The following is a 15,280-nucleotide window of genomic DNA, read 5'->3' as shown; positions in this document are numbered from 1 at the left end:
ATATATGTATACAGATGGAAAACATTAAACTTACTTTGCGTGGAACTCTTTGGATTGGTAGCGATAATACACGCTTGATCACAAAGACGCGAAGGTAAAAATAAAAAACTCATTATTTTTAATATATCATGTAAAATGTTGTGGTAGCTGATTAATTTATAAAAATAATTTTAAATTTATAATTATTAGAGCCATGAAATTACAACAGAAAAAAGCGAAAACGATACGATCGGGAAAGCTTTCAGGGATGTAATTAAAAATCGAAGTATTTGATTTCTATATTATTTACACATTAAAGTTTTACGTCATATTAAATAATAATAATTGTATACATAGCAAAAAATAAAAAAAAAATCTTTATGTGCATTAATCTTGTATCTCTTAATGAAACGAATAATTTAAACATTACATAGGAATAGTCAGTGCTATCTATTTATCTATCTATGAAATATATCAAGATAAGAAGTTAAGATCAAAACGTTAACCATAACAAATAAATTAAACTCAAATATAAACGTTACGAAACTTATTGGAAACAAATCCAATCAAAAACTTCGATAAAGTTCATAGAATACCCTCAATCAGAAATCACTAACGAGTTCAATTACATCAAAAAATACTCCAAATATCCAGCTATTTGTATAATGGTGCACGGATTACTCGTTACGGAGCGTCGCTTAACTTCTTTAAAGGAATACCCGATCAAACGTTGGCGTAAACTAATTCCGTCGGGCAAACTCGAAACTCGGTTAAAAAATAAAAAAAAAATACTGAGATATCTACACCGGAGTCAAGTAAATTGGTTACCTATTACACTCTCGATTTAACCTGACGACGCTCGCTATACACTAACCGCAAGTGCTTAGTTCGTTCCTGAAATTAAAAGCCGAGATGGCCTAGTGGTTAGAATTTGTCAAACCCGGGGTTCAAACCCGGGCACGCACCACTGAATTTTCATGTAATTAATTTGTGTATATAATTAATCTTGTGCTTGACGGGGAAGGAAAACATCGTGAGGAAACCTGCATGTGTCTAATTTCACTGAAATTATGCCACATATGTATCCTACCAACCAGCATTGGAGCAGCGTTGTGGAATAAGTTCCAAACATTCTCAAAAGGGCGAGGAGGCCTTAGCCCAGCAGTGGGACATTAACAGGCTGTTTCTGTTACTGTAAGTGCTTAGTTCGTTCCTGAAATATTTCTAGTTTAAACTATTTTCTATTATACATTAAAATTCGACTTAAACGCTTATCTTATTTATAAGTAATCAAATTATTTTGTATTTATTTAGCATTTTATTTTAAATAATCATAATACACGATTTTATCAAAAGACTATTATATTATATATTTATATACTTGCATTAATATAGAAGAAAATCTGTAATATTTTCATTAATTAAATTGTACTTAAAACGATGGTCGGTTTGAGTGTTTTATTTACTTCGATTCGAAGTTAACGCATTAATTAATTTTCAGGGCCCGCTATTATCCTGAACTACGTACGAAGACAGTTATATAGACTTTTAAAAGAGCGGTGTGTTAGACCATAAGTGACTTAAATATCGCTTGGCGTTAAGAACGGGTTTGGCGTCCGCACCTAGTGGCTTCTAGGACCGTCGCATTACGTGAAATGGTCAAGGTAATAAGAATTCTGTATGAATTATTCACCGCTCTTGAATTACGCCACGCTAACCCTTCTCTGTGTGGGCTTTACTTTGTAAATATGTCATCTAAATCACCCATCCATCGTCCGCGATTTTCGTGCAATGTGTATCTTTAAATTTTTCGTTCATATTTTTTCTTATTTAAATTATCGAATTTCGAAATTATAGTTTTGTGTCGGAATTTATTCACTTTCTCGCTCACTCCTTTAGGCTCGCTTCGCATTAGTTGACTAATTGTTGATTTTGGATGTTCCCATATTGCACTTTCTGTTTTCTAAAGTTTTGTAGGAATGTGTTTTTTATCCTTTTTAAGTGTAGTAGATATATTTTACAATTTTTTACACATTATTTTCTTTTATTTGATCACATTTGACTAACTTTTTTAACCTGTGTTATACTTTTCTGTAATAATACTATTGACCTAAATGTCTTAAATAATAATATTATTTATTGGAAATATATATGTATATATAAACGCGACAAAGAAAAGCTTACGAGTGTAATACATAAGTTCTGACTTCACAGTCAATAAATCATTCCTAGGGCCAGGTATTCGTTTCAATAATAAAACTTGTCAGAAGTTTTTAACTTTGCTGATTAGTTAATTAAAATTTCATGCTAAATTGTAACAATATTTTTTGCCACCTGATGGTAAGTGATCGCCACCGCCCATAGACATTGGCATTGTAAGAAATATTAACCATCTTACATCGCGAAAGCGCCGCCAACTTTGGGAAGTAAGATGTTATGTCCGTTGTGCCTGTAGTTATAAACATCATTAAATATTATTGGTTAGTTTGTATTTACATGCAAATTATGTAAACGGTTAGCTATATAATATAATTTATAATGTATCATATTTTGAAATTTTATTAATGCATATTTAATGTCAGTGGTTCTCGTAATAACATATTTGAATGAAATATATTTTGACTTTTTCAATGATCCATTTAATAAAGCAAAAGTACTCTATAATAATTAGCCGGGATGAATATTCTAGAAAGTAAATCGAAGCGTATAAAACCGCTATTCACTATAATTGTTATACGTTATGTTTGTACGGGTAAGGGACTGTGGTATCCCAATGGGAACTTTCAAAAGGTAAAAGATTGGCTTGTATTGAACTATTACAAAAAGTTTAGTTCGTGTAAAGACATCTCTCAAAGGGTTTTTATGAAAATTTTCGTTGCTAGTACTTTAATTTATACTAATCGAATTAGTTACGTCTATAAATATGTAAATTTATTTTCCATTACGACATTATTTATTTAATTAAATTTTTATAAAAGTATTTCTTAAAGCTTTTTGTGTACAAAAACACTACCAATGCAGGTTGTTAGATATACGCACATATGTCAGATTTTAATTCGAGACCTAAAAATTTCCTTTTGATGATTTTATTCAGTGCTAACTCGTTTTTGAACCTGCAATCTACGGTTAAAATACACGTGTCTCCGATCATAAAACCAGGGATAATTTTTTATTGTCTATTACACTTTAACAAGAAACCCTTAATTTTTCCAAACGTTTTTTAAATATGATTCTGTATCATAAAGAAAAACACAATGATACTATAAATTGACCAACAATTTCGAAATTAAACAACTTAATTCATATTATTATTAAAACACCAATAAATTAATGAATAAGTCATAATACAAATATATATTAATGTTTAATGTTAATTTAACAAATAAATTGCAAATTAAGGTAATTTATTCGGAATTAAGTGAAACGTTTGAGCGTTGAGCGCTCTCTCTATGTCACTCACTTCCCTCTGGGCATGTGAAGGGGCGGACGTTTCGAAACAGTTACATTCAGCGTGGGGTGGCGAACGGTCGTATGAGTTCGCAATTTCCCAGACTTAATTTTTATAATTAAAGTGAATTATCACTATCTCCTGAAAATACATCTTCGTTCTTTTATGATACGTTTACTAAGGAGAAAAGTCTTTGTTATAGAATATTTTAATATAAAATAACTATATTATATTTACAAGCTGTCTATCCCGACTTTGTACGAGTTAGCCAGCTTACCGCTTCTCTTTTTCCCGCTTTAATTTGAAGTTTCAAAAAAATCATTTCTTAACTAAATAAACTTCCAGCTTTGTAAACTCCTAGAGTATTTTTTTGCTGTGCGCTGATAGTTAGAACAAACCATTTTATAATTATAGATACATAAAATACTAGCAAAAAGGTTCCAATAATATATACACTGAAAATATTGCTATGAATTAACGTTTGAATCCAAGATGAATTCGGAATTTGGAAGCTCATCAAAATCAACAGAACCATACATTTTCTTATCAAATAGGTTCTTTTAATTAGTTTTAAATCATCATTTTAAAATGTTAAATAAATGTAAAGCCACAACCTGTTTGGAACTTAGTATATTCTACGGAGACTATCCGAAAGGAAAAACAATAATTACATTTTGGCACGAATTAAATAACATAAGTAAGTCAATATATAATAAACCTGTATAGGGTCATAATTTAATTTATGCTTCACAGAAAGGATAGAGATTGGAAATGTTTAGGTTGCTTCGATTTTCTAAGAAATGTAGAGGTGAGGTAACGCGTGAGTTATTTTTTCGAACTGTACGCTTAATTGGACGGGTGAATCACGTCACGAATGACTGGTCTATCTTAGCCAATATTATAAAGAGGTAAGATTATATTTTCTGTATGTCTGTTTGTAATGGATAAACGCAACAACTAATAAACCGATTTAAAAAAATCCTTCATATACAAGCTTCGGTATTAGGCAGCAATATAGGCTATATAGCAATATAGCCGAGATCGCCCAGTGGTAAGAACGCGTGAATCTTAACCGATGATCGTGGGTTCAAACCCGGGCAAGCACCGCTGAATTTTCATGTGCTTAATTTGTGATTATAATTCATCTTGTGCTTTACGGTGAAGGAAAACATCGTGAGGAAACCTGCATGTGTCTAATTTCACTGAAATTCTGCCACATGTGTATTCCACCAACCCGCATTGGAGCAGCGTGGTGGAATAAGCTCCAAACCTTCTCCTCAAAAAGTGGAGAGGAGGCCTGTAGCCCAGCAGTGGGACATTCACAGGCTGTTACGGGGGGAGGGGTACGGGTATAGACTATATTTTACTTCCAAAAAAAAAATCGAGATTCTACAAAAGTTGCAAAAATGTTAGTTACATATGATGTCCAAAATTTTCCTATAATATATCTACTAAGATAGATAAAATTGTTCAACCCAGACGAGGTTGGGGTCCACTTTTGATTTTGTACACTGTTATTTATACATATATTTAGAATAAATAGAATTTAATATAACCATTAATCTATTCTTAATTTCATTAATTAATTTAGCGTATTCCCTATATAATTTTGATTGTTATTTAATATTATTGTTTGAAACAAATTCTAAATGTTGGGTCACAATTACACCTAATTGCTGTATCACACTTTCAAAACCATGTCATATAAGATTTGGGGAGGTGAATACATGAAAGTTGTAAAAATATAAAAAGTTGCAAAGTAATAATAAACAACTCAAATTATTTTATCAATAATAATTAAGTAATAAAATTTGAACGTGTGTGTATTTTAACGCATACATACATACCTACATACATACCTTCGCATGTCAAATCAATCAATCAATCAACAGCCAATCGTTGTCCACTGCTGAACATCAACTTCTTAAGGTCGTCGGTCCACCTGGCTGGAGGGCGCCCTACGCTGCGCTTGCTGATTCGCGGTCTCCACTCTAGGACTCGTCTGCTCCAACGGCCATCGGTCCTACGACATACGTGACCAGCCCACTGCCACTTCAGCCTGCTAATTTTGCAAGCTATGTCGGTGACTCCGGTTCTTTTCCGGATAATCTCATTTCTGATCTTATCCTTCAAAGATACTCCGAGCATAGCTCGCTCCATAGCACGCTGAGCGACTTTGAATTTGTGGACTAGTCCCGCAGTTAGTGTCCACGTTTCGGCACCGTATGTCATGGCAGGTAAGACGCATTGGTTGAAGACTTTCGTCTTCAAACATTGCGGTATAGACGACTTGAGGACTTGACGAAGGTTGCCAAATGCTGCCCATCCCAAGCGAATTCTTCGATCGGCTTCCTTCTCGAAGTTGCTCCTACCGATTTGTATAATCTGTCCTAGGTAGGTATATTCACTAACAACTTCGAGAGGTTTGCCCTCGACGTATATCGGTCCCGGCACGACATGCCTATTGAACATGACCTTGGTCTTGTCCAAGTTCATGCCGAGACCGACACACCGGGAAGACTCGCCTAGGCTACGCAGCATTTCGGTGAGTTGTTCCAGCGACTCTGCTATGATGACGATATCGTCGGCAAATCGAAGGTGTGAGATGTACTCGCCGTTTACATTGACTCCATACCTAGTCCAATCCAGCGTTTTGAAAACGTCTTCCAACGCGTTGGTGAACAGTTTCGGGGATATTACATCCCCCTGTCTCACCCCTCTGCGCAATTGGATCGCCTTCGTCTTACAGTCCTGGATGTGGACAGTCATTGTAGCGGCGTTGTACAGACATCTCAGTACCTCGATATATCTCCAATCGATATGACATCTCTGCAATGAGTCGAGCACTGCCCAGGTTTCAGGCCTTATCTGACAAAAACGATGGTAGTTCTCGTCGTTTTCTCATGAGCTCGAGTGTCTCAGCAGAGAGTTTTGGTGCGTTGTCTCTTCTCTGTGGCGGAAAACACTTGCGGGATGTGTTTTGCAGTATTTTGACCAGCGTGTCGGTTCTCTCATCAATGCTGCTTATGGTTTCCAACGCGGTGAATTGATTTTGAAGTTCCATTTGGAACTTTTCGGAGCCTTGAGCAGCTTGGAGCATGGTAGGTCGGAGAGTAGACCTCATCATTCTCGATCTTTCGGCTTTTAAGTTGATATTTAGAGTGCCTCGAACCAAGCGGTGATCACTTCCGGTATTAAACCTGTTGATCACTGAAACATCTCTAAATATGTGCCTTTTATTCGAAATGATAAAGTCTATCTCGTTCCTTGTCACGTTATCGGGGCTTCGCCAGGTCCACCTCCTCTGAGGCTTCTTTTGAAAGAAAGAATTCATCAAAAAAAGCCCCTGCGCTTCGAGAAAGTTTACCAGCATTTGCCCCCTGTGATTTCTGCAGCCCAAGCCGTAAGGTCCGACTTTCGATTCACCGCTATCTTGTACTCCCACTTTAGCATTAAAGTCTCCCATAACAACATTGTAGTGGGCCCTCGAGGTGTCGTTGAGGGCCTTTGCGATGTCCTCGTACATCGCTTCGACCACATCATCAGAGTATGTCGAAGTCGGCGCATATACCTGTACAACCTTCAGGGAGTACCTGTCGGAAAGTTTTAGGACAAGGTACGCTACCCGGTTCGACACACTACTGATTTCCACAATGCTGCTAATGAGATCCTTTTTGACTAGAAAACCGACACCACCCTGGGAGAGGTTATCACCTTCGCGGAAGTAGAGTAAGTTACCGGACTCTAGAGTTATCGTGTCCTCCCCCTGTCTTCGGACTTCAGATAACCCCAGTATATGCCAGTTTATATGACTTAACTCTACTTCTAATTCGGCGAGGTGATGGTCCAGCCTCATCGAGCGTTCATTATACGTTGCCATTTTCAGTCGTTTTATACGGTAGCCTGCCGTGAACCGGTGATTCTTAGCACCCCCTGCCCTGCCGATACCGCGACCGCTACCTTGGTCGGGCCTAGCGGGCTTGCCGGTAACTGGGGGCCTTTTTTTGGGCGCATCTGCCATTTAGGGAGGTGGTTTGCCCATACTCGCCGCGCTGGGCAGGCGTGTTGGCGAGCGCAGTAGGGGGTAAGATGTTTATGGGAGGGGGGACGCTGCTGCCCATCCCCCCTTTTCCCCGTCCCTCAGTCGCCTCTTACGACACCCACGGGATGAGATTGGGGGAGTACTATTCTAAGCCGGTACTCCACGGCGTGTGTATTTGTTCCTTCGCATGTGTATGTGTTCTATATACAAATCAAAATTTTCCAATAATTTTGAGAGATGCTTGTTACGGCTTATCTTACTCATTTTTAAATCCGAAAGTTCGTGTGGTTGGCTGTTTGCTACTCAATTATTTTTGAATGGCTAAATACATACATTAGAATAATGTAATTTAAATATGGAAGGCAATTACATCATCGAATACAGCTTTGATTTTATTAATCAAAATAAAATAGATTGTTATTTTACATGACGCCTTGGGATATACATAATTTTCTACCATTACGTAATTTGTATAGAATAATTATTTTGTGAAATGTCATGTTATTATACACAAAACATGACATCGTATACGAGTACGAAGCAGATTAATGCCATCATTGTAATATCACTTTGATAAAATTGAAATTCAGCATTTACCGAATAATTTTCCATGAACATTATTTTCGTTAATATTAACTCTTTGTTCGTGGTCAGCTCAAATTACTGGAAAAATATACTTTCCAATAATAATAATTACAATTCTGAATAAAGATTTTCAAGCGTATTTTTAGTTTTTTTTGCTGTTTCATATAGCGTATACATATATGTGTGTGTATTAAGATATATATATATATATAACATTTCAGTAATCGCGGTTTGAAGAGAGAATCATATTTCGATAGCTTCATATTATTTTTAATGCGCTCAACGATTATTTAAAAATAAAATAATTTAAAAATTTCTAATACATAAACCGATATCATAGTATACAAATGTGAAAATCCCCGTGTTAAAGTTTTAATGGAAAATCAATTGTCTGAAAAATATCAGACTACGATGGAATAGTATTATTTGAAAAGAGCTAAATGCTGTGAAAATATCGCATTAAATGAACATAAAGATCAATTAAAACGATACAAAGTTATTGTTATATTATATTTTTCACTTGGCTTATCATTATATTTGAAACCTGATAAAGCTTTGTGCAAGGTCCTATGGGTTTCTATCAACCACTCATCAGATATTCTACCGCATAACAGCAGTCCTTTGTTCCGGTTGTGGTGAGTGAGCCAGTTTTAATTAAAGTCCTCCAGACCGATTTCAGCCACAGCGGCCAATCTCAAGAGATATTAGCAAACTGCACAGGACATATTATAGTGCACAAGTGTGTGCGCAAACACAGGTGCACTCTCTATTCCCTAGCTCTCATAATCCAATGGGACGGCAATCCGACGCAACCGAAAAGAGTTCAGGCGCAGGACCAACGGCTTTACGTGCTTTCTGAGACACGGTAATGTACACACTTCCAACTTCCAGATCCCTTGTTGCTACTGAGAATTTTCTTACAGAAAAACCCAATAACATTTTATTGGCCTGACCTGGGAATTGAACCCAAGACCTCCGGGTCAGCGGCCTTATATCTAGTCACTAGACCAACAAGGCAGGCGGGGTACAACATCTTAATTACCAAGGTTAGAAGCGATTCAAAATAAGTATGACTCTTTGATCCAAACAGCTGTCCTATACGGGAATATCGTTCGCTCGAACAAACATATTAGTCCCCTCACCACCCTTTGCCTTTCTTTCGACTTCTTCCACACCGTATCACTTCTCGCGAACGCGTTCTTTATCCAATTATCCGGAGATAAATCTCACCTGTGACTGCTGAGAAAATAGCGGATGGAAAATATCCATTTATAGGTTTAGACTATTTTTGCTTTATTAATGCCGACGGAGCAATTATAACTTCAGTCCGTGTTTCGTGAATAAATTCAAATATATATTTTTTTATGTTTCAAATGTTATTCCAAATTAACGCATTTGTTTTTTTTAAACAATTTATCATTCTTTTCTTTTGTTTTTATTACATTGACTTTTTATTAAGTTATCTTAAATTACGTTAAGACTGTAGAATTATACTTTTCCTGTTCTAAGAAATCCTTACTATTATTATAAATGTGAAAGTAAGTTTGGTCAATCCTGGTGGTAGGGCTTTGTGACTGGTGGTAGGGCTTTGTGCAAGCTCGTCTGGGTAGGTACCACCCACTCATCAGATATTCTACCGCAAAACAGCAATACTTGATATTGTTGTGTTCCGGTTTGAAGGGTGAGTGAGCCAGTGTAATTACAGGCACAAGGGACATAAAATCTTAGTTCCCAAGGTTGGTGGCGCATTGGATATGTAAGCGATGGTTGACATTTCTTACAATGCCAATGTCTAAGAGCGTTGGTGACCACTTACCATCAGGTGGCCCATATGCTCGTCCGCCTTCCTTTTCTATACAAAAAAAAAAAAAAAACCTTAGAATATTTTGCTAATACGTCAGGAGTTTAGAAATAGGGTACTTAACAATATACGCAGGCGGGTTCGCGGGCGAAAACCAGTAAAGTAGCACATATCATAATACAAACACAAAATAAATATAAGCATTTTTTTTCAACAATTTTATAACTTACACAAAATTAAAAGACAGATATATATAGATATTCACACATTATTTTACAAAAATAAACGAAAACCACAAAGTTTTTTTTAAAAAAGAAACAACATAAAGAAGAAAATAAAACAAAATTAGGTAAAAAAATCTTAATTTCTATTATATTTATATTTTATTATTTCCTATCGAAAGTAAGAGCTCACAATTTGTACTTATATTCAAAATGTAATCGAAATATAAAAATCTTAAGTAAAAATAAACATTATTTTTGCCACAATTAATGTCAAACAAATTGATCGAAACGAGCTAACTAGTCGATGTCGTACAAAATATCGCTGATTCGAATAAAAACTGATTGCTATCTCACTTTGATGTTGTCGGAGGAAATGGGATCTGCTTCCGATCCGCGAGAAAAAGGGAATAATCTTCCCGCTTACAGGGTTCCTTCGTACAATATCTTATTTTAAATTAAACGAAATTTGAATTACGAATATACAGTATTAATAAAAATCAAATATTTCTTAATTATATTAAAGCGATTGTCTTTATTAAATTTTAGTTAGCGTAGTAAGATTTGCAAAAGTAAAAGAAACAGACTAGTTGGCAGATAGGATTTTCCACTGCCATAATGTTTTAAAGCGCTTAACGTTGATGATATTTATGAATTCGTTACAAAAATTCATAGTTACATAATTCAACAACCAAGGGTTTAAGACGAAACAGCTAAGGAAATAACCACGCGATTCTCGTTTAAATTTTTAAATACAGATTAATAATATGGAACCAAACGTCGTTCGACGTTTAAATCTTGACAACTTTTTTAAATTTCCTCGTGATTGCTAAGAGGACGGATAGCGTGATATCAGCTGAAGGGCCCGGTGTCGACTTCTGACCGTTTCGAGTGCCGATCTAATTTGCCGAATCGCGGAAGCATATGAAATTTAATCGATTCACCTGAGTAAAAACGACTTCAAGGCATATATTTATTTCAGCTACCTCTTGTCTAATTTTATAGTGGAATAGTTGTACCACTATAGCTCATGAGGTCCGGTGTTCGAATCCTTGAGTGTTACATTCACGTGTTTCGGAAAGCCTGTTGATTGCGCCTTATCTCTCACATAGGGCACCTACTTAAACTATAATATTTCTACAAATTGGCTATGTACATATATACATATAGAGGTTCTTAATTATATATTAATAAATAAGAAGTAAGTTTAATGTTACACGTCCTAGATGTAGAATGACATTTCATGCTGGACAGAGGTCTGACTTAAGGTTTTTAAGAGAAGTTTTGATTTTATACCACAACGCTACTTGAATATTGGCAGACTCTCAACAGACATATGCAAGCTTCCTCAAGATGTGTTCCTTCACCGACCAAGAAATATACTATAAATACACATTAAACACGTGAAAAATTAGTGGTGCTTGTAGTTGTTCTAATCCACTGACTTCAATAAAGAGATTCACTTGTAACCTCGGGGGCATCTCGGTTATTAAACCGAACCGTAAGAAATACTGTAAAAAAATATAGTCTTAATATTTTATTAGTTACCTATATTTATAAAAAACCGTACTGATGTGTCGTATGAATAAATATGATACTACAAACATAGTATTACTTAATTTTGTAATCTAAAATTTATGAATTATTTAATTAAATCTCATTTTTAATAATCATTAAAAAACAAATATCGCAGTTTTAAAATATCAAAAAATAGTCTCTTAACAATCTTGAAATAAAGACATGTATTGTAAAACATTAAAAAGAGCTTTAGTACAGCTATAATAGTATAGAGTTATGCCGTTTCGTAATTTCTAATCACATTACGATTGTATAATGTTTTCGTTTGGTATTCCAATTTTAAAAATAAACAGATAATTAGTAATATTTTTGTAAATTTGAAATATACGTCGTAAAAAAAGTTTTAATTGTTTTTGCGTCTTCATTAATTCAAAATCAAGAATGACAGCCCGTGATTGCAATAGCCCGCGTCAACGGTGCCCAAATGAAAACAGGTAAATTGAATTGACTTTTAATGATGCAAATTTTTCGAATTCCATTACGAATCAGTACGTGGCACTGCGTTGATCAAAGGCGTTTAATTTCCATAATCAACAGGTCAAAGTGGAATTCGCAATATGGATTTTTGGTGAACATTGATTAAATGAAAAATCGATTAAAATTGTATCTTCCACCAAAAATTTTATAAGATTTATCAATACTGGTGGAGGGGCTTTGTGCAAGCTCGTCTAGGTAGGTACGAACCACTCATCAGATATTTACCGCAAAACAGCAGTACATCCTATTATTGTGTTGTACATATTGTTGTGTTCCGGTTTGAAAGGCGAGTTCGACTACAGTCAGCTTCAAGACATCCAGAGTTCTAAGTTATCTTTATACTATACTAGCCTTGATAATAAATATAAAAAAGGAACTATAAATATTGTTGATATCCCTAGATATGTTGTTAAACAAAGTGGCCCCACCGTGTCTGTCTGTTTGAATAAGATAAACTTAAAAATGACAAATCCGATTGCCTCAACATACCAAACGGCTCACCAATGGACACTTTCATGAGGAAGATTCTGGTGTATAATTAGTTAATATTTAATATTAATAATTGTTGAAAATGTCGGAAACGCCATGACTACTGGGAGCTTAACTGACGTGTAATGCGTATTGTATGTGTGCGTATACCGATTATTGTATTAAGATAAAAGTTTTGTTTAGATCCTTATACGAGCTGTGCGAAACCAGGAATGGTAAAGTTTATGTTACGTACTTGATTTTTAAAGGATAATTTTCTTATACATATGCTTTAATATAAAATATGAAATATATTTCAAATTCTTAAACGCGAGGAAACAAATTCGATGAAGATAAACATACACCGAGTTTTGCAATTGGCAAAGTAACAAATATGATGTTTTGCCTCAGGCTTGATTCGAGATTATATTTACGTAATGTTTACAAAAAGCTATATATATTATTTTCAACGCAAAAATACTTGATTACTATGCTAGCCTCGTAGGTTTATACAGGTGGTTCATATTTTATTCATTTTTTAATATTTTTGTACAGAATAACACAAAAGACGAAAGAAAGAAAATCAAGAAGATACAATAGTAAGGTTGATCTCAAAGCACTTTTCTTTTAAGTTGTATGAAAGCTTTGATAAATATTTCAGTTAGTAATATAACTACTGTTAATAATTTCTGTGTTTGACTGTTTGTTTTGAATGAAATAGTAATTAAACAAAAACATTAAATTAAATATAGCAATTGATTTAAATGACGCTTTTTTAATTACTTTGTTTTCCTTGTATAGGTATGAAAAAGTTAACACATACGCTCATTTAAACGACTAAATAATAAATAGGTACAAGAAATCGTCGTCGAAGCAAAACGCACGCAAAAACCAATCTAATTATCTAGCCATTACAGTTCAATGGCATTTAATGTTATTAAAAAAAAACGTCAAACTTGAAATGATTACATAAATTATTGATACCCCTCGTATCCCTCAGCGAGAAGTTATAGTGTGAGTTTGTGCAACGCATGCGCGGTTTCGGGTGACTAAGTGATATATGGGCGCCGAGGAACCCACATGCGTCGGAGCGGAACGCTTACCCGGGAGGAAAGACTGTCTGACACTAATGAGTTAAAAGGCATTTGTTTTAACGACTTATTTTATAGTTACATATTAGAATTATTATTATCATGCAACTATTAAATATTACATCTCTTAGATACAAGATATGTATCTTACATAAATAATTATATAATAATAATTTTTTGACTTGAGTTTGATACAATTGACACAAACATACGCACGCACATACCTGAATGACCTCGATATTGAAATGATTTCCTCCACACAATAATTGTTTATTTCGCCGGTTCTTCTAAATCCGATCTGTGTTTCTTGATTGATGTTTTCAAAACGATAGTAGATTTTTTTGCTTTTTACAATGAATAAAGTTTTTGATTTTTAATATCAATATATTCTTGAAACTACTAAAAATAAGTCGAGATGGCCCAGTGGTTAGAACGCGTGGATCTTAACCGTTGATCGTGGATTCAAACCCGGGCAAGCACCACTGAATTTTCATGTGCTTAATTTGTGTTTATAATTCATCTCGTGCTTGACGGTGAAGGGGAACATGGTGAGGAAACCTGCATGTGTTCAATTTCACGGGAATTCTGCCACGTATGTACTCCACCAACCCGCATCGGTACAGCGTGGTGGAATATGCTCCAATAATTCTCCTCAAAAAGGAGCGGAGGCCTTAGCCCAGCAGTGACAACAACACACAAAGAATAATAGAATTCACTCTCTTTTTTAATAAAATTAATAACATTACATATCGTGTCTCGCTTGTATACGATCAAAGGGTCTTATAAAAGGCTTAACTTAATTAATTTAGCTGATGATCTCCATGCTAAATTGAATTAAGGCTTTGGCGGCACCCAAATTAGTTTGACCTAGACAATAGTTGCCATAGTGAGATGGTTGTTCAAATATTTGTAGATTCAGTCGGACGGCCGTCGTAAACCAAAGATATGCCAGTATTGTCTCAAAGAGATTAGTTTCCTTACAATTCTGCGTGGTCGTTATGCGGATTAATTCAAGATGATGAAGAGACGGAGTATGTTGTCTTAAATCAAAGATCAGATTTGTATTTTGATTTATTTGTGTCATAATTCACCTCGTGCTTGACGGTGACGGAAAACATCTTGAGGAGATCTGCATGTGTCTAATTTCACTGAAATTCTGCCACATGTGTATTCCACCAACCCGCATTGCAGCAGCGTGGTGAGTATATAATAAGTTCAAAACCTTCCCAAAAATGAGAGGAGGCCTTAGTCCAGCAGTGAGGCATTCACAGGCTATTTAATACAATTTTGTTTAAAATACAGTTCTACGAGCGTATAACGAATATGAAATAATAATGACATTCCGACCGACTTTTTTTACAGTAGACTGTATAGGTCAAGTTATATTGCACAACTTTGTGCAAAACACTCGCACTCTCTCTTACTGTCATTATATGATGGGTCAGAAAAATGACGCGACTGGTTAGAGATGGTATTACTATCTCCAGGCTGCTACTAATAAAATCTTGAGAGATTAACCCAATCAATGATTGGGTACGGGGGTTATAAGATAGCCATTACACCAATGTAAAGGCTTAAAATGTTTACGTA

At 35.2% G+C, this 15,280-nt stretch overlaps 1 protein-coding gene across 8 annotated transcripts in view; it reads left to right on the top strand.

The window, feature by feature from the left end:
- LOC126768786 (polypyrimidine tract-binding protein 1) overlaps nucleotides 1-15,280 on the top strand; it is a 462,213-nt gene that overhangs the window by 198,613 nt on the left and 248,320 nt on the right. For 3 of the 8 annotated variants that reach the window (XM_050487107.1, XM_050487104.1, XM_050487105.1), the window contains exon 3: nucleotides 1,481-1,643. The exons of the other annotated variants lie outside the window; for them this stretch is intronic. In XM_050487107.1, coding sequence (XP_050343064.1) covers nucleotides 1,635-1,643 — 9 coding nt within the window. In that variant the 5' untranslated portion in view covers nucleotides 1,481-1,634. The remainder of the gene's footprint in view (nucleotides 1-1,480; nucleotides 1,644-15,280) is intronic. 8 annotated transcript variants of the gene reach the window in all.

Source organism: Nymphalis io, chromosome 5 (genome assembly GCF_905147045.1).
Source record: "Nymphalis io chromosome 5, ilAglIoxx1.1, whole genome shotgun sequence".
Taxonomy (NCBI): domain Eukaryota; kingdom Metazoa; phylum Arthropoda; class Insecta; order Lepidoptera; family Nymphalidae; genus Nymphalis; species Nymphalis io.
The sequence above is the reverse complement of the archived record's forward strand: the minus strand, read 5'-3'. Positions and strand labels throughout refer to the sequence as shown.